The sequence below is a fragment of the Solanum stenotomum genome, chromosome 1, assembly GCF_019186545.1.
Source record: "Solanum stenotomum isolate F172 chromosome 1, ASM1918654v1, whole genome shotgun sequence".
Taxonomy (NCBI): Eukaryota; Viridiplantae; Streptophyta; class Magnoliopsida; order Solanales; family Solanaceae; genus Solanum; species Solanum stenotomum.
In genome coordinates this window covers 85,925,902-85,950,737 of record NC_064282.1, presented here as the reverse complement: position 1 = coordinate 85,950,737, position 24,836 = coordinate 85,925,902, and the positions used below count along the sequence as shown (strand labels likewise).

At 33.0% G+C, this 24,836-nt stretch overlaps 1 protein-coding gene and 1 long non-coding RNA gene across 2 annotated transcripts in view; both read right to left on the bottom strand.

The window, feature by feature from the left end:
• LOC125864666 (uncharacterized) overlaps positions 1–24,836 on the bottom strand; it is a 173,168-nt gene that overhangs the window by 93,085 nt on the left and 55,247 nt on the right. The window lies entirely within an intron of this gene.
• On the bottom strand, positions 11,730–16,614 carry LOC125864273 (UDP-galactose/UDP-glucose transporter 3). The gene is made up of 7 exons (XM_049544186.1): positions 16,341–16,614; positions 14,910–15,007; positions 14,662–14,792; positions 14,432–14,462; positions 13,168–13,271; positions 12,860–12,981; positions 11,730–12,282 (listed from the first exon to the last, which is right to left on the bottom strand). Exons 1-7 carry the CDS (start codon positions 16,442–16,444, stop codon positions 11,874–11,876), a joined length of 999 nt encoding a protein of 332 aa, XP_049400143.1. The 5' UTR covers positions 16,445–16,614; the 3' UTR covers positions 11,730–11,873.

Here is a 24,836-nt window from a genome sequence, read left to right as displayed (position 1 = left end):
TTTACTAAAAACGGATTTAATTAATTAGGTAAGGAAAAGACCAAACAAACCCTTTTTAAATTTCGGATTGGGCATTTCTTTATTCGAACAGTCCAACTTCCAACGAACATAATTCACTCATAAGAATTCGGAATCATGCAAACTTGACGGCGTTGAAAAGATAAATCCAAGAGATGTCCAACCATATCTGGAACTACACCTAAATCATCCTGAGCTAGGAGATATGGTCGATTGAAGTTGACTAAAATCTCAACTTCACATTACTTAAAAATTTCCAGATTTTCTTATACTTTCCAAAAATGATTATTTCAAGTTCTTAGCTTCTTTCTAGATATTTCAAGTTGCGAGATGTTACAATATCTCCCCCTTAGGAATATTCATCGTCGAGTGACATTATTCTTACTAGGCTAATGGTGTAACATCAAGTTCAAACACCCAACAAACAAATGCAAACAACCAACATGCTCACTCACAATTTAAATAGTACTAAGAAGAAAATTAGTACCTTGGGATGCACTTTCTCCAGATTCAAAGAGATGTGGATATCTCTTCTTCATATCCTCTTCAGCTTCCCATGTAGTTTCTTCAACAAATTGGTTCCTCCAAAGGACTTCGACTGATGCAACCTCTTTTGTCCTTAACTTGCGCACTTGGCGATCTAGAATCTGGACTGGAATCTCCTCATAATATAAGCTATCCTTGATCTCAATATTTTCAGTTGGTACTATCAATGAAGGATCTCCCATGCACTTTTTCAATATGGAGATGTAAAATATTTGATGAACCACTACTAGCTCTTGTGGTAGCTCTAGCTCATAAGCTACATTGCCCATCCTTTTGGATATTCGATAAGGTCCAATATACTGGGGACTAAGTTTCCCCTTCTTACCAAACCTCATAACACCCTTCATGGATGAAAATTTTAGATATACCCAATCATCTACTTCGAACTCTAACGTCCTTCTTCTAACATTAGTGTAGGATTTCTGACGACTCTGTGCCATTTTCAATCTCTCTTGAATCACTTTAACTTTCTTCATAGCTTGATGGACTAAATCTGGCCCTATCAACCCTGCTTCACCAACTTCAAACCATCCAATAGGAAATCTGCATCTTCTCCCATAAAGAGCTTCATATGGAGCCATTTGGATGCTAGAGTGGTAACTGTTGTTGTAAGCAAACTCAATTAAATGTAGGTGATCATCCCAATTACCTTTGAAATCAATCACAAATGCCCTCAACATATCTTCTAATGTATGAATGGTACGCTCTGCTTGCCCATCTGTCTAAGGATGAAAGGCAGTACTCAAATTCACATTTGAACCCAAGCCTTTTTGGAATGACTTCTAAAACTGTGCAGTAAATTGCGCGCCTCTATCTGAAATAATGGAGACCGAAACCCCATAAACTCTTACCACCTCTTGAATATAAAGCTTAGCATAATCTTCTGCTGAGTTGGTAGTCTTTACCAGCAAAAAGTGGGCTGATTTCGTCATTCTATCGATAATCACCCAAATAGAATTATGCTGCTTGCGAGACCTTGGCAAGCCTGTGATGAAATCCAGATTAATCATCTCCCACTTCCATTTCGGAAGTTCTATATTCTAATCCAAGCCACCAGGCCTTTGGTGCTCTACTTTAACTTGTTGGCAATTTGGGCACTTAGCAACAAATTCTACAATGCCCTTCTTCATACTATTCCACCAGTACACCTCTTTCAAATCACGATACATCTTTGTGGAACCCAAATGAATGGAATATCTAGAGCTATGAGCTTCCTCTATGGTCCTCTCTTGGAGTCCATCCACCATAGGTACTCACAATCTACCTTGATATCTCAATACATCATCTCCCCCTTGTTTAAAAGCTAATACTCTTTTCTTAGGAACATTTGCTTTTAAGTCTAGCAAAGTGGGGTCTTGGTCTTGCTTCTCTTTCACTTCTGACACTAATGATGACTCAGCCCCATTCGTCACCACTATTCCTCCTTCTGTGGAATCCATAAGTCTGACTTCCAGGTGTGCAAGTCTGTGCACATCTTTTACTAACTCTTTCTTTTCTTCCTCAACATGGGCGGTACTACCCATAGACAACCTTCTTAAAGCATCAACAACAACATTAGCCTTACCTGGGTGGTAAAGAATACTCATGTCATAATCCTTGAGTAACTCTAACCACCTCTTCTGTTTGAGATTAAACTCTTTCAGCGTGAACACATATTGTAAGCTCGTGTGATCAGTAAATACATCAACATGAACACCATACAAATAGTGATGCCATATCTTCAAAGCAAATACTACAGCAGCCAACTCTAAATCATGGGTTGGGTAGTTCTTCTCATGAACTTTTAACTGTCTGGAGGCATAAGCTATAACTTTGCCATTATGCATTAAAACACAACCCAAGCCAACTCTAGATGTATCACAATACACCACAAAACCTTGAGTACCTTCCGGTAAGGTCAAAACTGGAGCAGTTGTCAACCTCTTCTTCAATTCCTGAAAGCTTTTCTCATAAGCTTCAGACCATTGAAATTTCTGTCTTCTGAGTCAACTTCATCAAAGGTGACGAAATGGACGAGAAACCCTCTGCAAACCTTCTATAATAGTCAGCCAAACCCAAGAAACCCCTCATATCAGTTGGAGATTAGGTCTAGACCAATTCTGCACTGCCTCAATTTTCTGAATATCAACTTTAATTCCCTCTCCTGAGACAATATGGCCTAAGAATGCCACAAACTCAAGCTAAAATTCACACTTAGAGAATTTAGCATACAATTCTTTATCTTTCAACGTCTGAAGAACTATTCTGAGATGGCTAGCATGATCTTCTTCATTCCTTGAATAGATTAGTATGTCATCAATGAAGATGATAACAAACATATCTAAATAAGGTTTGAAGACTCTATTCATAAGATCCATGAACGGTGCTGGTGCATTGGTCAAACCAAATAACATGACAAAAAACTCTTAATGACCATATCTAGTTCTGAAAACTGTCTTAGGAATATCACATTCCCTTACTCTTACCTGATGATAACCCGATCTGAGGTCAATTTTTGAGAAACAGGAAGCACCCTGAAGTTGATCGAAGAGATCATCAATTCTTGGAAGAGGATACTTATTCTTGATGGTAACCTTGTTCAACTGGCGGTAGTCTATACACATCCTAAGGGAACCATCTTTCTTTCTCACAAATAAGACCGGAGCGCCCCAAGGTGAGACACTTGGTCGAATAAAGCCCTTATCTAAGAGATTATTTAACTGCTCCTTAAGCTCTTTCAACTTTGTTGGTGCCATTCTACATGGCAGAATAGATATAGGACGTGTATTTAGAAGAAGATCTATACCGAAGTCTATTTCTCTCTCAGGAGGAACTCCGGAAAGATCATCTGGAAAGACTTCTGGAAACTCTTTTACTACTGGAACTGACTGTATAGGAGGTACCTCAGCACTTGAGTCATTAACTCGAACTAAGTGATAGATACAACCTTTAGAAACTAACTTCTTTGCCTTAAGGTACGAAATGAAACGACCTTTAGGCACTACTGAACTGCTTTTCCACTCTAAGACTGGCTCATTTGGAAACTGAAACTTGACTACTCGAGTTCTACAATCAACTAAGGCATAACAGGCATGAAGCCAGTCCATACCAAGAATGACATCAAAATCTACCATGTCTAACTCAATTAAATCAGCCATGGTACTCTTGTGATTGACGAAAACGGGACAATCACAATAGACTCTCTCTGCTAGAATAGACTCACCAACAGGTGTGGAAACACTGAATGACATCACAATTCATAGCAACATATGGGGTTACAAAAGATAAACTCGATCTCAGATCTAGCAAAGTATAAACAGTAAAGTCAAAGACTTGAATCATACCAATTACAACATCTGGTGAATCCTCTTGCTCTTGGCGACTAGTGTTCATATAGAGGCGGTTTGCTCCTCCTTCAGTACCAGAAGTAGCTCCTCTAGGTGTAGCTCTATCTGGTGGAGCGACTGAAGAAAACTAGGCTCTATTGCCCCTATTACCCTGCTTGTTCTTTGGACACTCTCGCGTGAAATGCCCACTCTGACCACACTTGAAACAACCGGTGGTGCCCTCACGACAAACACCTGAGTGGTTCCTACCACACTTGGCGCAGGCAGGAGGCTTACTTCCCCCTTGCACTACACTGCCCTGAGAATAGACAGGTTTAGCTCTGGAATTCTGACCATAGTACTCACCCTTGTTCTTAGGTGCAGGTGCACTAGCAGATGATGGAGCAGGTCCCTTTTGCTTCTGTTGGAAAGACGACCGATTGTCATTACTCCTCTGCTGCCCGGACTCATTCCCTGTCTTAGCCCTCTTGTTCTTGAACTCATCCCTATCTCTCAGCTTCTCTTCCTCTACCTGCTGCACATAGACCATCAACCTAGAAATGTCCATATCCCCAATAAGCATTGTTGCCCGGTCCTCTTTGCTTGATAGACGACCCAAACCAGCAACAAACAAACTTATCCTACCCCTCATGTCTGCAACCATTTCAAGAGCGTAGCGAGACAGTTGGGTGAACTTCAATCCATACTTATGCACACTCAGAGAATCCTGCTTAAGTGTTAGAAATTCCCGTACCTTAGCCTCTTTCAATTCTCGGGGAAAGAAGCGCCCCAAGAAAGCTTCCTCAAAACAGGTCCAGCTCGCATGTGGTGCATCCTCAGCTCTACCCTCTCTCCACTGATCGAACCAAGTCCTAGCAACATTCTTCATCTGATATGCAGCTAGCTCAACTCTCACAGTATCAACAACATGCATCACATCAAACACCTTTTTCAGTTCCTTAATGAAGTTCTCTGGATCCTCTGCAGTGGTTGACCCAGTGAAACTCAGAGGGTTCGTTCTCAAGAACTCACGAATTCTTGTTGATCTCCTCTCTACTGCCTAGCCTGATTGGTTACAACTTGGCTAAGCATCCTTATAGCCTCTCTAAACTCAGCATTAGAGATCATGCTCTTCATAGAGGCATGGTAATCTGAAACACGCGCAAGCACGAATTAGAGGGAAAATTTTTAGAGATCAATTCTAACGCACGAAATGAGTGTGAACGAAGTGAAGGAATTCCTAAATGTTGCAGCCTCCTAATTATAGATGTGGCGCGCTTCACACTGATAACTAGGACTCTACAGACACGGCTTCATAGACTCCTTAGGACTCTTTGAACTCTATGCTCTGAAACCAAGTCTATCACACCCCGATCCTACACCCTGGACGTGGTCAGCACCCGAAGACCATTGCTGGCCCCAAGTGAACCTTGGTCTGGCTTATTGACTCAGCAAAAAACTTAAACTAAACAAAGATAAGTTCGTATAACAAACTGGAATGTTATAAAGGAAGATTCAACTGGCCATTAAGGCAAACTCAAGTCTCAACATGAAATAACGACAATGAAAAGACTAAAAACTAACATCTGACTGTCTATGAAGCCTCTAATAACAACTGAGATGGATGTTGGGACAGATCCCAACTCCGGACTGCTTACTGGATCAACGACGCGTCGGGATGCCGATCCTAGTTACCTGTGTCTGCATCATAATACGATGCAGGTCAACTAGCATCAATACATTGAATGTACGAGTATGCGAGTTGGAATGCTAAAATAACAAAGGCTAGAAAGAATCTGAGAGAAACTGAAGAACTTACCTGGCTCAACTCAACTCAACATGACTGAACTCATTTCAATATAAAGCAGTTTAAAAGCAAGTGCAATATAAAGAAAAACTGTTTAAAAACATGATATCAACTTTGTGTCTATGCAAGATACAAATAACTCTGAGATGTATTTAAAATACAATAAACTGATATATATAAAAAAAAATACAATAACTTCTGTGGGAGTTTCTCTAACTGACAACCATCACTTAAGAGCTATAGTGATAATACAGCGATCTTCCTCATGCTGTTAGCGCATCCTATACCTGGACAAAGGTATAGGACCTGAACTGCCTAATGGATCCACCAGTCTATTTCGAAAAGGGTTCATCTAAAAAGTATGACACTTTTCTACCCATGATGGCTACATGGTTTAAGGGGGCTGATAGTTGTATGAACTCTTCCCCATCGGTGCTCAATACTACTCCCAAAAATATACTAGCTCTTTATGTTTAAAAACATACTTCTTCTATGATTTGAGATTAGTGCTCAAAAACTTAGCTCAAAGGTTATCTTGGAAAATCTCAGTTTCCCTGCTTGCTTCATTTAGAAAGCTATTACTTTCTTCTTAAAACTAGTCGTAGGCTCTTTGGAAATCTCAGTTTCTATTCTTATTTAAATGTGAAAAACATTTAAAATCTCTTTGGGAATACTTAGTCCCCTATATTTTTGAAGAAATGAACTTCAAACTTTACCTTTTTACTCTTTGCTTAACTTCAAACTTAAGTCTTAAAACAAGTTAAAACGTTTGTAAAAACTTATGAAAACTTGAAATGAACTTCTCTTACTTGACTTTTGACATTAATCTTAACTCTTGCTTGAATTGACTCTTAACTGATCCTTGAATTGAATTATGGATTCAAGGATTATGATTTGTGTTTGAAAAGATCTCTTGATGTTTAGGAATGATTTCGAATAGCTAAACTTGAGAAAAGTTACAAAATCACTGTCTTGAAACATGTCCGCGACGCGGAGGTGTTTTAAATAATTACTCGCGAAATTAAATTTTGAGACAGAGGAGTCTGCGTCCTCTCCGCGAAGCAGAGCAGATTTTTGTTTACTGTGGAAACAAGTCCGCGTCGCGGACTTGTTTCATGAACCTTACTCGACTTTTTCCTTCTTCGTTTTCTGCCTCAACCCACCTAAATTCGATTATCTTCGTCAAATTCATTTTTTATCCCGATACCCAGCGTATGTACTCAAGAACCTAACTCAAAGTAACTCTAAAACACAACGTCAAGATCTCAGAAACTCCACAATTCAACCCAATTCAAGAACAACATTCAAATTCAAGAATTCATGTCAAGAACATCAACTTTCAAACTCTTTTAGGATGAATTGCGCTGAAACTAAACATGTTTGGCGCGTGGGTGAATGAACCTAACGCTGTGAGAGACTCACATACCTTGTAGGATCAATTCCTTGGCGAATCCACAACCAAAATCGATCGTTCTTAGCGAATCTTGCTTTTCCTCTTCTCCTTTCTCTTGCGTTCTTTCTCCAAAAGCCCTAACTCTATTTCTCAAAAGCGTAAACTGAACTAACTCAATCTTGACCCCACTTAATTTACTAAAAACGGATTTAATTAATTAGGTAAGGAAAAGACCAAACAAACCCTTTTTAAATTTCGGATTGGGCATTTCTTTATTCGAACAGTCCAACTTCCAACGAACATAATTCACTCATAAGAATTCGGAATCATGCAAACTTGACGGTGTTGAAAAGATAAATCCAAGAGATGTCCAACCATATCTGGAACTACACCTAAATCATTTTGAGCTAGGAGATATGGTCGATTGAAGTTGACTAAAATCTCAACTTCACATTACTTAAAAATTTCCAAATTTCCTTGTACTTTCCAAAAATGATTATTTCAAGTTCTTAGCTTTTTTCTAGATATTTCAAGTTGCAAGATGTTATATAAGCATAAACAAGGTGGAGGTCAAGGTGGGATGGGGGGCTTAAATAGCCATTTGTTATCTTGTGCGCCGATTCAATATAAAGAAGCTAAATCATTAGCCGATAGAAAAAAAGGAATTCAGGTTAATGATTTTGATATTAATGTTAATGAATCGGTAGGGGCTTCTAACATGGTTCAAGGAACATTAGATCCTTCTAACCCCAGTGGTCCACTAACACAATGTAAATATAATAAGGAAAGAGATCGCGAAAATTTACCTAAAATGGTTTCTGTTTGTGGTTTGCCTTATAGTTTTCCTTCACATCCCGGTTTCATTGAATATATTCAACAAACTTATAATCCTACTTATAGAGGTTTTTCAAGAAATACTGTTAAATATGATGTTTTTGTATATCAAGGTAAACATTGTCAGTATCTTCATTGTATATTTAGCATATTAGATTATAGAGTGTCTATAACTTCGGACATGGATCATAGTGTTAATGGACATGATTATTTAATTGTTACAGCACATTGGATTGATCATAACTGGAATTTGCAAAAAAGAATCATAAGTTATAAAGAATGTGTAGAGAAAAAAACGGGTGCATATTTAGCTTCAAATATTTTGAGTGTTCTAGATTATTACATCCTTATAGATAAAGTAATATCAGTCGCATTAGATAATGCATCTAATAATACAAACGCTGCTAGTATGTTAAAAACTAGATTATATCCAATTGATGTTAATGCTTTTCATGTTAGATGTGTTGCACATATATTAAATTTAGTTGTACAAGATGGTATTTCATTATTTAGTTGTGGTTGTATGAAAATTGAATATGTTGTTGCCTGGATTTTTTGTGCTCATAGAGCTGCTAGAATTAGGAAATTTAATGAGCGTTGTGTACTATGTGATTTGCCACCAAGAAAAATTCCAAGACATATTAAAACAAGGTGGAATTCTTTTTACGAAATGCTTACAGTTGCTTACAAATATAAAGGACCCATACATACGGTGTTTAATGCTCATAATGCTGACCCATTATATAGAATTTGTGAAGAAGATTGGGAAGAAATTAATGAACTATTAGAATTTTTAAGACTTTTTTATGATGCTACAACCATGTTTTCTGGAATTTATTATCCTACTATTTCATCAGTATTAATAAATATTTGTGCTATTATAATTCAATTTTCTAATACAAAAAAATTGAAAAATTTAGAGTTGCAATTGAAGGTATGATTGAAAATTTTAAAAAATATTTTTTTCCTATTCCTCAAATTTATTTAACTGCTACTTTACTTAACCCTCAATATAAATTACGAGGTGTGCAGGGACTTGTTGATACTTTTTATGATACTTTAGTAATTTTACCGGAAGAAATTTCAACTTGTGAAATGTGTAAGTCTAGCATAAAAGTAGAAGCTAAAATTTTGTATGAAAAATATAGAACTACAGGAAATACTCAAGGAAAAGTTGGTCAAACTTCTAATCCTCAGAGTAAAGCTCGAATTAATAGTTTTATGCGAGGCTGTCTTGATCTTAATTCTACTAACTGTGATGATTTTGAAGAATATCTTAATCAATCTTTAGAAACAATGGACGACGAAGATGGCAATGAAGAATTATTAGCATGGTGGAGGAGGCGGAGCGTTGCATTTCCAATTTTGAGCAAAATGGCTCGTGATGTTCTAGCTATTCAAGCTTCATCAGTTGCATTGGAGACTGCTTTTAGTGCGGCAAGGTTTCATCTTGGCAATCATAGACATTCATTGGTGGAAGAAAGTTTGGAAACATCAGTTTTATTTAGAAACTGGGTCAACGCCGAGAGGAGGAATTATAATTTGCCAAAGTTAAGTTCCAAACAAGAAGCTTGGATTAATGCGGTAATTGGATCTAGTGATGATGGATTAGAGTCACAAGAGTTTCTAGCAAGTTTGCCAACACCAGAGAATGTTACCGTCGATATGATGCTACAATTAGAATTGAATTTTAAAGGAGAATACAAATATTAGATTACATCCGAGAACTAATTGAAATAAAACCCTTCCTAGAAGGTGGCTGCGTAGATTAGTTACTCCACTAATATTTGTAAATTGTAACTTCTAAGTTCTAAGTTGCAATTATAATTTATTGAATAAATTTGAAGGCTTTATTCAAGTCTTTTTTATATAACTATTGTCTTGCATTTTAATTTTAATTTTAAAATACTTAATTTAAAAATTGAAATTTGACATTTGAAATTTCAAGTTAAATTCTTTTAAAATATTTAAAATACAAATTTGAACTTCTCAAATTTGAATTTGAAACTTGAAACTTGAAATTTGAAATTTGAAATTTGAAAACTTAGGCATTTTTTATTAGCTAAAAATGTTATTGAAAACCAAATAAACTAAAAATGTTATTCAATAACATATAATTTCAATACAAATAAATAAACATATAAACAAAATAAAAATCCCACGTCCCGTCCCGCCAAACCCCGTCCCATTCCGTATATATAGTGGGACGGGATGGGACGAATTTTTATCCCGCCAATCCCGGTCCCGGCATAATCTCGGCCAAGGCGTCCCCCGTCCCGTCCCCCTTCGTCCTGTCCCCCAGTCCCCGTCCCCTTGCCAGCCCTAAGTGTGTCTATGACAATTCTTTATAAAATTGAAAATATCACTTTCTCTTTCTTCTAGGTCAAAATAATAAATTTTGAAGCTTTATTCATAGTAAATTCAATTATTGAAAGTTCTGTAATATCAGTCATTCTAATTATTTTCGTTTTAAATGGATTGTTGTCACTTTTTTCACGTTTTGAATGAATTGTTTCTTTTATTTTTGTCTATGGCTAATAACCGAATAACCAAACCAAACCGAACTAAAACCGATAAATATATATTATATTTGGTTTGGTTTGGTTTTGATAATTTTAAAACCGATTAAGTTGGTTTGGTTTTGATTTTGACCAATAACCGATTCAAACCGACCCATGAACAGCCCTACATATTTTATCATTACATTTTATCGTTATAAAACATATTAAACATATTTTGTCTGATTCACTCCATATACAATTTTTAAAATGTTCTTCATCTATTTGCGCAACACTGTTATTTATCATATCTCTATGAAAATACATTCTAATCATTTTATTAGTAACATAAAGTTTGTATAGCGTTGCGATTTTTTTCATTGATACTACAATTATTAGATATATAAAGAGTCAAATACATGCATAATATAAGTTATAATATGAGTTTGGTGCAATATAAGTTCTTAGTTGTTAACTTGTTATATATATATATTGTATTTTTTATATAAAAAAATTGATATTACTTTTTTTAATATTTTATATATTTGCACACTAAATAATCTTAAAATAGATTCAATCAAATATAGATGGTTGTTTAATAATGGGTAGAATGACAATGCAAATTGGCATGATTTAAGGCATTGCCATTTTAAAAACGGATTCTGCCATTTTTAATGCCATCTAATTTTGGATTGTATCCTAATATACAAAACAAACAAACAAACTTTGAATAAATGAAATACAATAATTTTACCATAGTAATTATAGCTACACAAAGTAATTATTATGATAATTATAGCTAGAGAAATATGATAACACCTAAACTATAGTCATAAGTTTCTCTTCTGACTGTAGTGCACTGGTGGGAGTGCTTCACCCCTTAACAAGAGGTCTCGGGTTCGAGCCCTGGGTATGGAGAAAATCATGTTCGGAGCGCCACCCCCGAATTGGCCCTGCAGTGCGCGATCCAAATTTAGTCGAAGCTCCAATATGGACCCCGAACATCGGGTGGGAAACCAAAAAAAAAAAAGTTTCTCTTTTTAAATTGGAAACCTTTTTGTCACCTCTCACTGAATTTTCTCTCTAGTAACATCTTAAATCATCATGCTGTTAATTCTTTAACTAATCATAATTAGTGCCAGAGTCCGAAATTCTTATGAGATGTGTAACACATAGGATTAAAATAAGTGATCTAAAGTAATTTTTGAATTGCCTTTTGCCACTAAGTAATTATTTATTTAGTTTTTGCTTCTCAAGGATATTTAATTGTTCATATATAGCAGAATAATATAGTTTTTGCCTTGTATGGATTGAAACTCATTGCCTATCTTTTATATATTTGTGTAATTCTTCTTAATTACATGGCCTATAAATGGAAGCGTTGTAACTTCCGGTACACTGGAGTTTTAAAAGGGGAGAAAAAGGTTTAACTACTGAACCTTTTACATCACTTACAAAATTATACTAATATGTTAATTCGACTTCTTCTTCTTTGGCATCCTCTGTAACTTCCTCCACTTCAAATATATCTGGAATGACAATCCTGAGAAGACCATGATGACGCTTGTCCATTGCTTTGTGGACAATGGGTTGCCACTTAACACAGATGACACGACTATGCTAACAAACTTGCGCGTTGTGGTGATGGTTGTGTTAGTCAGTGAACCAAATCGGCTAATGGTTAGAAAAATGAAGTTCTGGCCAACAGCACCACATAGACAGTACATAAGAATGTCCCACGCTGCTTCTGGGTGCTGCTTACAGAATTGAACCGCCTCAAATCCGCTGGCATTTGACCAGCCAAACATGAAGATCATATTGTAAATGGTACCCCATAAATTCATTCCTAACATAATATCCCAAGCAGATGTCTTAGGGTACCTGGCAAAAATACAAGAATTTTGTTAGTAAATTACAAGTAAATGATTAAATTTTTATCTAAGTAATGACCTTTGGTACACATCCCTAGCAAATTCAAGGAGAAAAATGTATATTAAACAATGTGTTCTTTTAATTAGCATAATATTTTGGTTAAATCCCTCCTAAGATAGCAATACTCATGCAATTTCTTCTATTCTTGATCCTAAAGTTCTTAACCTAGACGTGTCTCTTTTGACATCAAACGACCCGATGTGTCAATTACCAATCAGAAGTTTAGCTCATGGAGTGCAGTGACCTAAAATGTCAAGTATATAAAACACCAAAATGTTAGTGCTCATGGAGTGCAGTGACCTAAAATGTCCGAGTCTCATGAATTCTTCCCTCTTTGTTTTCCATTACATCATAAAATGACTTATAAACTTAATGACCTCCCCCTATTGGTTGTTCGTGGATTCAATAATCAAGAAATCTATCCACGACTTCTTGCACTAAATTCTCCTGACACATTACTAATCCTCCAAGTGTAGATCTGCATATTATTAACAGATCAGTAAGGAGTCACAGATAACAAAATTACCTTGCTTTAATCGAATCCTGAGTAGCATTGGTGAAACCATCAAAGGTGAGGTTCAGGAAGCACAGCCCATATCCAACTGGAGCATTGGGGTGCGCCAACTTACTTATCGTTTTTGAGCTAGTCTGAAGACAACAATTATAACACAAAAGGTAAGCAGTGGTGCTAAAAAACATACTCTGTTTGCTCGTATAATCGCAAGAATCAAATCTGAAAACTAATAGGATAGACAAGAGAGAATTGACACCTTTTGTCTGGTCTTTTTTTATTTTAAAAATAAATTAATTCAGACGTTTTAAATAAAATGTCACCTTTAGAAGTGCAAACATTGATACTCCACCAGCAACAAGTAGTGTGCACACATACTCTGGAACTGTATATCTTATGCCATAAACTATTGCGCCCATGAGCATTACTGCAGAAAAGCATTGTAACTGTATATGTCAATTAAAAGAAAGCGTTTATGAATATAAATATTTTTTATGAGTAACGCACAAATATATATCGACAAAAACATCTATCAGTAAAGGAAGCCAGAAATTCTGGTTTCTTGCAGCAGAACATTTAAGCACGGGTGTATCCTATAGATAAGCCTCCCTAGCAGCCACTGAATAGTCCTAGACATGGTGTCCAAAGGGAGGCATCAATAGAAACAATAGAGGGATCCTTCCCTAGAGCTTTTCATTAATCTCCGTTTTTCCTATAGCTTTCCATTAATCTCCTTTTAGTCCAACTACTCTTTTTCATCAGGGAGATATGAGAGACACAGAGATCCCAGTTACAGTAAATTCTCTCTTATCTAAAAAAATGAAAATATTAGTTCTAACTCCATAGAGATGCTATGTCCCCATACCACTCTTCCATGTGGTCCTCCAAATGTAAACTGCTTGCTTCTACCAATCTTTTGACCTTCAATGGTCAAGACTATCAGATACAATTATCAGGTAGACTATGAGGCAATTCATTATATTTATTTCTAGTCCACTAAACCCATATCCTCTACTCCAAAGTGCTTTTGACAACCACTCCAGTTAAACACAATTTCTTCTCTGAATATCCAACAATGACTGGAAACCCACCATGTTTAGTTGCTATTCTTTCTTTTTCTTCCTTTTTCCGAGTACTGGCTATTCTTTCTATGGTCATGGTCTTAGCATATGTATGATCAGGGTACTTTCATGTTGATGAAAATGTTTGCTAATGCATGTATATTCCTTTCCTTTTTCTCTTATTCCCAAAAGGAGAAAAAAAACATATGCTCATTGACATGAAAATTCCATTCTCTTTGAAAGACAAATCAAGCATCTCTTGAACTCTCACATGTCTTTCCTTTTGTTATCAATACAACAAAAAATAGTGTCCCCTATAGCTTTCCATTGATCTCTTTTTCCCTATAGCTTTCCGCATCTCCTTATTAGCCAACAAACTTGTTTTTGATTGATTATTTGACAACAAAATTAAAACAAAAACTCGAAAGGAAAAAAGGAAAAAAAAAAGGAAGGATATTTGTTACAACTTTAAAAAGAATCTTTTTGAGAAAGAACTTTAAAAAGAATATTGTTAATGGTAAAATACCAGGAATCATTTTTGATGATTTTGCCAGGACCTGCAAAGGCAATTAACCTCATTAGTATCAGAAGTAAAGAAACAATTATTTAAAATAAAAAATGTCAACTCCTACGACTAGGATATTGATCACAGCCAGTAAAGATTTCTTCTAGTCATAAATGCTATTTCAGAAAATTCTAGAACTATGGTTTACATTTCACAACAAGAAGAAAAAATTCCATGGAAATTGGACATACCTGTGCAGGATAACTAATATATTTTAGCGCTTCAATACCCATTGCTGGTCCAATAGTATTTGTAATGCCAGCACTCCAGTAACTCCACCAGGGAGCACCACCACTGTTTCCGCTTGACCAAATCTTTATCACTGCACAAAAAGCACACTGAATTCTTAACTAATCATCTAACCAGTGCTAATTCAAGCATATATACAATATCACCAAGAAACATGTGAACATCCAATACTTGAATGCTGTAAACTTACTCATAAATGACCATATCAGACATACTACATTTTGTGCCAGGTTCAGGAATGCCAAGTGTTCAAACCTCTCTTTGTTTGGGCCAAACCGCTTAGTTGACCTAAAGCCCAAATACAAACAAACACAAACAAATCAACTTAATGTATATAAACACTGCACAACTCAATCAATCAACAAAACCTCAATTCCAAACACCTAGGATCGGCTAATTCAATGGAGTAGCCAGAAATTTCATGAAGGGTGTCCAAACTTTTGATAGTAAATTCAAAAAAAAAAAAAGTTACTCTATAGGTGTAGGTTTTGAGCAATACCCTTTCCATTGCGCTACAAGTCTCCATTGATTCTAAGGGTGTTCAAAATACTATATATATACCAATATAAAGTAAGATTTGATCTGTATATATAGTGTACTTTTCCGACAAAGGGTGTCTAGCTGGACACCCTAACACTACCATAGCTCCGCCCCTGTCGGCTATATGAATCTTTATATACATTATGCTCTGTTCAGGCCCATTTGTAAACATTTGGCTTTCAAGCTCACAAGTTCAAAAATACATTGTGACAAAAGTTACACAAAAACTCCAAAAAATTGACCGTTATGGCATATTCAAGGCAATGTCTTTGGATTGAAAGGAACTTATGAATCTTTGCTATGGTTACTAAAGATACATCGGTGATTAATACAAAATATTTTAGTTACCAAGAAGGAAAAAAAAAGGCAATGTCTCGTTATAACTCAACATTAGAAACTGCTGCCTTAATTTCCTTCTTTATTGGTTATCAATATTACTATACTACTCACTAACACTCAATTTATGTGACACTCTTTCCTTCTTACTCGGTCTAAGAAAGAACGACAACTTCCTATATTTAGTAACAATTTGATTTTGAACTTCCCATTTTAAGCTCCAGAAATTTGTAACTCTTGTTTTAGACCACAAGTTTCAAAATTCTTTTTTTTTTCTCTTAAATTACGTAACCAGTCAAACACATTTCACATAAATTAGGACGGAGGGAGTAACATTTAGCATAGCACGTTGCATCAATTCTATTTCAATATCTAACTTTTTACTATTGAATCATAAGAGCATCTCATCAAAACGTTTAAAGTGTTAGAAAGAACACACCGGTAAACGATATATTTTTTCGAACCAAACTGGTAAAATTTCTTCTTTTTTTCTTAATTAATCGCCAATAAACATGAAACAAAACTCCATTCCAAATTAAAAGTCACTTTAGCTCAAAAAATATTTCCTAAAATAATTGTAAACTTAGGAATTCAATACTAAAGCTGCAATTATTTTCCTATTTAAGAAGATATCAATCAGCTTTAATTAGACAACAGTTAAAATGAGACCGAATTAGTAATAGCATGGAACATAACAAAAATGAATAGAAGCTTCTAGAAATCGGAAGAAGAGTGAAATGCTTACACAGTCTCTTGCAGAACGCCTTGGTAAATATAAGCAGACCAAATGCCGGCGACACAAAAGGCGAGGACCATAACACGGCGGATCCCGGCGCCGTGAGACTCCATTGTGCTTAATGTCGTCGGCGCTTCCACTTTGATTCTCCCTGCCACGTGTGTATTCTCCGGCGACTCTCTCCGACGACGATCACTCACCGGCGATAGGGAATCGACGGGACAACTTCGGTGTTTGCCGTTGAATTTTCTATTTAACTGCCGCTGCACAAGAAATGATTATTGTGTTTTTGGGAAATTTGTATTACAGAATTGTGGGATCTGAATTACGTATGTACTCCACATGGCGAATAGCTATTGGGTGACATAAGTGTTAAGTGACATGTGATTGGCAGTGTAAACGCATACACTTTTTAAAATCAAAAATGTCATTAAACTACGTGAAAAGAACAAAAATATCATTTGTTTATATTTTAACTCACAAAATATTCTTATCGTTAATACTTTGATTTTAAAATTTTCTTAAACTATGCGAAAAGAACAAAAAATCCCTCAATTTATAGTTTGGTCCAAAAATGTCATTGTCGTCAATACTTTGGTCCAAAAATGTCCTTATTGTTATTTAATGGGTCACAAATGCTCATTTTTCGAATAAATATATTATTATTTTCTTTTTAACACATTCTTTTTTCTGATAATTTTTTAAAAAAAATCAACAAATGTTTATCTTACTTCAATTCAGAAAAAAAAATGAAAATATTTCTTATTTTATTATCATTATTTTTTATCATTATATAAATATAAATTAATGATGGATATACTATGATGACATATATTATCTGTCGAAAAGGTACATGAAGTTATTCTACTTTAATTGATAAAATAAGATTAAGGAAAAAAACATTTCCTATATTTTTATTTGTTAAAGTGATTTTAGAAGAAAGAAAACAAGAATAGTGTCCTTTAATAATATTTAATTAAGAAGAAGATGTGTTTAAAAAGAATAAAATAATATATTTATTTGTAAAAGGGCATTTTTGACCCATTTTGTAACTATAGGGGCATTTCTGGACCAAAGTATTGTCTGCAAGGGCAATTTTGAAACAAAGTATTGACGGTAAGGGCATTTTTGAGCCAAACTATAAATTGAGGGCATTTTGTTCCTTTCACATAGTTTAAGGGCATTTTTTACCCTTTTACCTTTAAAAAAAACTACTCCCTCTGTTCACTTTTATTTGACAAAAGTGAAAATGAAAATCTATTTTAGGAATAAGTGACAAGTAAAAATGAACGGATGGAGTATTTGCTTTTCTATTTATTTTGAAGTTTCAACAGGTCCCATGTGTTTACATTGGAGCCCATTAAATTTGAATCACCCAAAAAGAAATAGAAAAAATTATCTAACTATACANTTTATTTCTATAAGATTAATCTGTCACAAATCCGTCAAAATTCCGTGACAATTTGTGACAGACTTCTCCGTTTCAAATATTCCGTCACAATTTTACTCTTTTCTTGTAGTGTTTGAAGTTTCAACAAGGTCCCATGTGTTTACATTGGAGCCCATTAAATTTGAATCACCCAGAAAGAAATAGGAAAAATTATCTAACTATACAACTTTTTTTTATCATATCCTCTAAAATTTTCTACCATTTGAAAAAAAATCTCGTCCCTTATCTTTTAATTCGGATGACGATGATTTTCATGAAAATAGATCCAAACAATGAAATGATCCATTAATCATGAAGAAATTGCAAGAGGAGAAGTTGAAGAAGGATGCATGTTCGAGTTTTAAATCACCCATTCAAAAACTTCCAACGAGTTGGTATATAACCTCAATTATTTCTAATGTATTTGATTGATTTTTGTGTGTTTACTTATGAATCATGTTTATGTTTCAACTATTAGATATATTTACAATTTTATTTGTGTACAATTTATCTGACACAAATATTATTGTTAATAAATTACCCCAATTCATGTTTATATAGTTATGTATCTGATACACTTTCATTATATTTTAGTAGTTGATACATACAATATCCATTGTTATGCATCGAATACATAACTAAACACACCTAATACAAAGCTGACACAATCCATATGGTTATATGTATCAGAACTCATGTATCAACTTTGTATTAGGTGCATTTAGTCATATATAAGAATTTGTATCTTGACACCATACATATAGTTTTGTGTGCTTACTTATATATTACGTTTGTGTTTCAACTATCATATACATTACAATTTTGTTGATGTACAATATATCGGATACAAATGTTATTGTTGATAAATAACCTCAATTATTTCAAACCTAAATTAGTATGAATCATGTTTATAGTTATGTATCTGATATATGCAGAGTCGTCTTAACCCTAGGCCACTAAAGTCATCGCTTAAGGCCCCATATTTTTTTTAAAAAATTACTTATAAATGTTTTTTTTTTAAAAAAAATGTATATGTACTATGAGTGATATGATTTCCACTAAGAAAATTGCATATGAGAGGAATATAGAACCTGGATTTTGTAAGAAACAATTTGATGAAAATAGTGATAACAAAATCACAAAGTCCCTTGAAATTCAATATATAGATTTGAACTTTTGAACCAATTGAAGCATATAAAAATACTTTTGATTTCTTATTTAGTGGTTAGGGGTGGGCATGGTATGATATATACCGAATTACCACACCATACCAAAAAAAATTATATATTGTAGTTTTAGTATTATGGTATTTGGTATGGTATATGGTATACATTTTAATTTTTTTTGGTATTCGGTATGGTATTTGGTATTTAGAAATAACATACCGAAATACCGAATACCATATTGAACTATACAGTTAGATAAATAACATATATATGTATTATTAAAATTCTAACAAATATGCAACCTAGTATTAGAACAAACTAAATGTTTAGAAGTTGAAACTTTGACTACTCTATTTTGATTGAAATGTATTTGAATTATTGATTAACCAAAGGAGTTTTTTGTACTTTATTTTGCATGTATATATCTACATGTGTAATGTGTTAGTATGATACAATTGAGACTTTTTTAATGGTCGAAATCATAATACTCTATTATACGAGTATATATTAATCGAAGTTAAACAAATATGGCTACTGATTTATTATATCGTAGAATACTGTAACCAAACTTCAATATACCGAACCATACTGAATTAAATTGGTATGGTAATGGTATAATGTTTAAAAAATAGAATATCGAAATTACGGTATTGATAGTTTCAAATACCGTATCGTACCATGAATTGCATATGAGATGAATATAGAACCCGGATTTTATAAGAAACAATGTGAAGAAAATAGTGATAACGAAATCACAAAGTCCCCTGAAATTAGATATACAGATTTGAAATTTTGAACCAATTGAAGCATATGAAAATATTTTTGGTTTCTTATTTAGTGGTAAATTGAGATCACTAGATATGAGAATTTGAAAAGAATATTGTCTTAATCTTGAACTTTCTTAACACATAATAGTTAATCTGTTATTGATGGTTTAGATTTATTTATTTGAATTAAAAGTGTTAAGAAAAATAATACAAGTAGAAGATAATGATCTAATGANNTTATAAGAAACAATGTGATGAAAATAGTGATAACGAAATCACAAAGTCCCCTGAAATTAGATATATAGATTTGAAATTTTGAACCAATTGAAGCATATGAAAATATTTTTGGTTTCTTATTTAGTGGTAAATTGAGATCACTAGATATGAGAATTTGAAAAGAACATTGTCTTAATCTTGAACTTTCTTAACACATAATAGTTATTTTGTTATTGATGGTTTAGATTTATTTATTTGAATTAAAAGTGTTAACAAAAACAATACAAGTAGAAGATAATGATCTAATGAAAATACTCAATCAAATAAAAAGACTTGATTCTTTTCCAAATACACATATTACTTATAGAATAATGTTAACAACTCATGTAATCATTACCTCAGCCGAAATAAATTTTTCGAAACTAAAATGGTGTAAAAAATAATTTAAACAAAAAATGAAGGGAGAAAAAAAACGAAGAAAGAAAATTTTTGGAAAATAAAATGGGGAAAAAATGGTAAAAAAAAAAAAAAAGAAGAGGAGAAAGAGACTACGTACGAGAGAAAAAAAAAAGAAAAAAGGGTGGAGAGAGAAAAAAAAAGAATATGTTTATTTAATATTTTAGGAGAAGATTAGAAAAGAGGAGAAAGATTAGGGGAGATATTTTAGGAAGAAAATTTTTAAAAAAAAAGATTTTCTAGGACTAAAGAAACGTGTGTTTTTAAAATCTCTTTATTATATTTATTTTTCGTTTTTCTTGTTCTACTTTGTTAAGATTTTATTGTTATATTGTGAAAAATCAAATTACTGTTATATAGGAGTAATTTAGGTGCTTAAATTGTATAGTTAAGTTTTTTTTCTATAATCCTTTGATTGTTTCTTGTTTAGTTCAGTTCAATTCTTTGATATGGACTTGATATGTTGGGCTATTTTTAGTTTAGGCCGGACACTAGAACCCAAACTAAATAACACATTAAAATAACGAAGAAACTACTTAATTACACAAATATTCTTATCATATTTAGTAATTCTTCCAATAATTTAAAATAATTATATATTGTCTTAATTACTAATTAATAATTATTTGATATCAGATACACTTAGATAAATGTATGATTGCTACCATATACATTGAAATAGGGAGAGAGGCGAGCGAGATAGGAGAGAAGCAAACAAGATAGTCTATGTATCCCAGTCTATGTATCCCAGATATACATTTTGAAATACAAATACATAGGGAGAGAGGTGAGCGAGAGAGGAGAGAGCAGAGAGGCGAACGAGAGAGTCAAATACATGAAAATCCACTTAGATATAATGTATTTAAAACAAATTACATCTAATTTTAACTCAATACATTTGAAATACATGTATCTTGACGCTCCAAATACATGTATTCAAAGTCCAAATTATGAAGAATATATTTTGATCAATTACAAACTTGAGGGGTAGATTTGAATATTTTCCTATCATAATATAAACCCAAAAATAGATTTAGAATAGATGATATAATTTGATCCCTTCAAAGAAGATATAACTTAGCTTTTACTCTTCGTTTTTGTAAGTTTAATGTATCACTTTTTTTCAACATGATGTATTTAATCAAATCGTTGGAAAACTAGCAGAGTTTGGTAGACAAAAATAGGAAAATAATGAAGGAAAATCGTGTATATATTTAATTTTTTCTATTAGACAATGACCTTTTAAATGAACCTAATTTCACGATTTAGGTGGTCCAAAAAACACTTCCAAAGAATAAGTCCATTGTTGTCTCCTTCTTATCCCATCATGTTTGGTATCCGTTTTGGAATTTGATTTATTGGATTCAGTCGAAAATTTCACTCTGAGAAAGTAAACGGCTTTGTATTGAAGGTGATTCAAATTCTAGATTTGAACTCAAGAACTTTGGTCAAGAATAAAAGAGTATTTATCTCTTTATCCCAACTACCTTCAGTATATTGAGACCTCATTTATTTTCATTAAGATTAAGTTGTTTGATCTGAATGTACATCTGAATATCAAGAAGAAGAAATGTATTTGTTAACCAACTTAATAAAAAAAATGATTATGAATATAAAAAAGACAAATACTATTAGTTTTTCCTTGTGAAGTTATGACCATCAGAACCATTTGAATACAATTTCTTGTTTTTTGTAAAACAAATGTTTTAATAAAAAAAAATTCTTTTAAATATTCGAACTTGAAATATTAATAATGATTTATATATATATTTTTAATATTTTATTCTTATGCATAATATATGTTACACTAACGAGCAGAACAACAGAGATGCACAAGCCTTGTCTAATTATGAACGACGACTTTCGATTCTTCACTTCAAGGAGTAGAGTCGCCGCCCAACCCTACCTATATGAAAGAAAAAGAATTGATCACTAGATTCCGAGCAATTCTATCTTTTTTCCACTATCCAACACTCATGCGTCTCATTTCTTCCACTCTTTTAAATCTTTCAATAAAGCCTTCTTAGCTGTGTTGTCATCTCTTCGCATTTTTTGTTTACTGACATGTTGGGAGAGGACTTTAACTTTAAAAATGCCTAAAAAGGTCAAGACAATAGTCATTAACAAAAGAATATAATAGTAAGTATGTATTAAGGTAGGTAATCTAAATTGAGATTCTAAATCAGTAGATATATATAAATTATAAAGTATGACACAATTCATAGTACTTATTTGGGGACAATTGCTTAAATTTCAAATATTAATATTAAATATAATCTTAACAACTCCTTAATTATATATTTCAAGTTGAAGATAAACAATGCAGTTGCAAACCATTCTCATGAAATTAGAAATTTCACCAAAGATCGATAATCAAAATTTAATATATTTACAATCTCAGCTTATGTATTGTATTTTTTAGTTTACTTTATCTTAAAAAATATGTCATTTTTTATAATATCAGATTTTTATTGAGACGATTTATTGCCACACAAATAGTTATATTTATTTTAAATCACAAGATTCAAAAATTTTGTTAGAAAAATTATACGCTTCATAAATTTAGATGAAAGATTATATAAAACATAAAAAATAATATTTTACCTATATACATAACTCAGGGGTGAAATCACCATTTGAGTTACGAATTTCACTGAGTAGGCGTTTGGCCATGCGATATCATATCACGATATGGTATCGTGAGATGAAATCAGCGTTTGGACATGCGATTTTACGCTGATTTCATCTCATGATTCCATATCATGAGAGGTGATATCATATTCTCCAAAAACCATGATATGGAATTACATGGTGATTTCATATCATGATTTGAGATATTTTAATACAATACTTGGTCCATTAGTTTATATTTTGTTAAAACAACCCCACATTTATATCTACTAACCATTTGTTTCATATGTAAATAAAATTTATAATCACATCATTATTTTTTAAAATTTATTATTCTCACCGACATAAAATTTATTATTCGCACCCACATATAGTCACTTTAACTCACACCTCACGATTGTGAAACTTTTCAACATTCACTTGAAGCAATTAACCGGCATGTTAAAATAGTTGCCGAGGCAATTAGTAAGATAGCACCAACNAAAATACATAATTTGTACACTCTAATTGTTAGGAAAAATCATTTACACATTTTAACTATATAAAATTATGGACTAAATACTTTATATTCTTGATTGAGGTGAAACTAAAACCACCCGATGAAGTATAATACCAGTTTCATTGAGTAAATTGTAAGGGCAGGCTAGGGTTTATTTTAGTCATTTAGAATAAGAATTACTCCCTCCGTCTATATTTTTAGTTGTATGTTGCATTTTTCGAAAATCAATTTGACTAATTTATAATTAAATTAGATTACATTAATTCGATATTTTAAACAAAAAGTTTAGATATTAAAAACTATACGAAAAGTACTATAAATTGCAATGTTTTTTACATATCAATATGATGAAAAAATATATCGTAAAATATTAGTCAAAGTTCTTATCGTTTGACTCTAAAAAATATCATCACAACTAAAAGTGAACGGAGGAAGTAGTGAATAGAAACAAAGAACTAAACTCTAAAGTTTAATGAAAATTTGGGATTATAGACCATATTGACAGAGCAGTTTGATATTTTATAGAGTATTTTATAGGTTTATTTTGTAGGAGTCACGTATTTTAGGGTTTGTATTGTTGGAGTTTCTAGTTCCAACATTTCTCTCTTTAGTTTCTTATTTTTGTGAAGAATGAAGAACATCATTATTCTTTTAATCATTTATTCAAGTAAGCTTTACCAATTATTTCAATTATTTTTCTTTCATCACGAGTAGATAAATCTTTTATTGAGGTTGTAAAATTCAATATAGGTATAACGTTCACAAGTTTCGTGTGTTACATAATTTTTGAAAATTAGCATGTCTACCTTCTTCTCGTTCTTATTGATGGGTTGATGGTTGCATAATTTTTGAAAATTAACATGTCTACCCTTAGTTTTCTAAGTTGATTTTCCCCCTCATTTTAGTACTGAATTTTGAATTTATGCTATTAAATTTCAGTGAAGATCGGAATCCTCACCAACCAAAGTTTTAGAAGAGTAGAACCAAAATCGAATAAAAAATAAAAAAATTTAAACTCAAAACCAAATTAATTTGATTTGGTCTGATTTTATAATTTTTTGATATTTATGTCAATCCGTAACAAGTAGGTCAAAGTTATGTACAACTCATTGCAGCAAGAACCTTCAATAATTGGACACGTTTTGGAAGGTAATATATTTAGGTAAATAGACTTTTGTTATTATAAGGCACGTTTGACGGTAGATTAAACAATAATTTTGGAAGAACAATCACAAATATAGGAAAAACAAAAGAAAAAAATGAAAAAAGTTAATTTTTGGTTTGACAAGTTCAAAGGGTAGGGACCAATTTGGTAATTATAGTGACCCACACGTTATCAAA

Excerpts from the sequence above, each read along its gene's own strand:
- LOC125864273 (XM_049544186.1), bottom strand. The coding sequence starts at position 16,444 with ATGGAGTCTCACGGCGCCGGGATCCGCCGTGTTATGGTCCTCGCCTTT. Across the intron at positions 14,463-14,661 it reads ATATTAGTTATCCTGCACAG|GTCCTGGCAAAATCATCAAA; the intron begins GTATGTCCAATT and ends TTGCCTTTGCAG. Across the intron at positions 12,283-12,859 it reads CAGGATTCGATTAAAGCAAG|GTACCCTAAGACATCTGCTT; the intron begins GTAATTTTGTTA and ends TATTTTTGCCAG.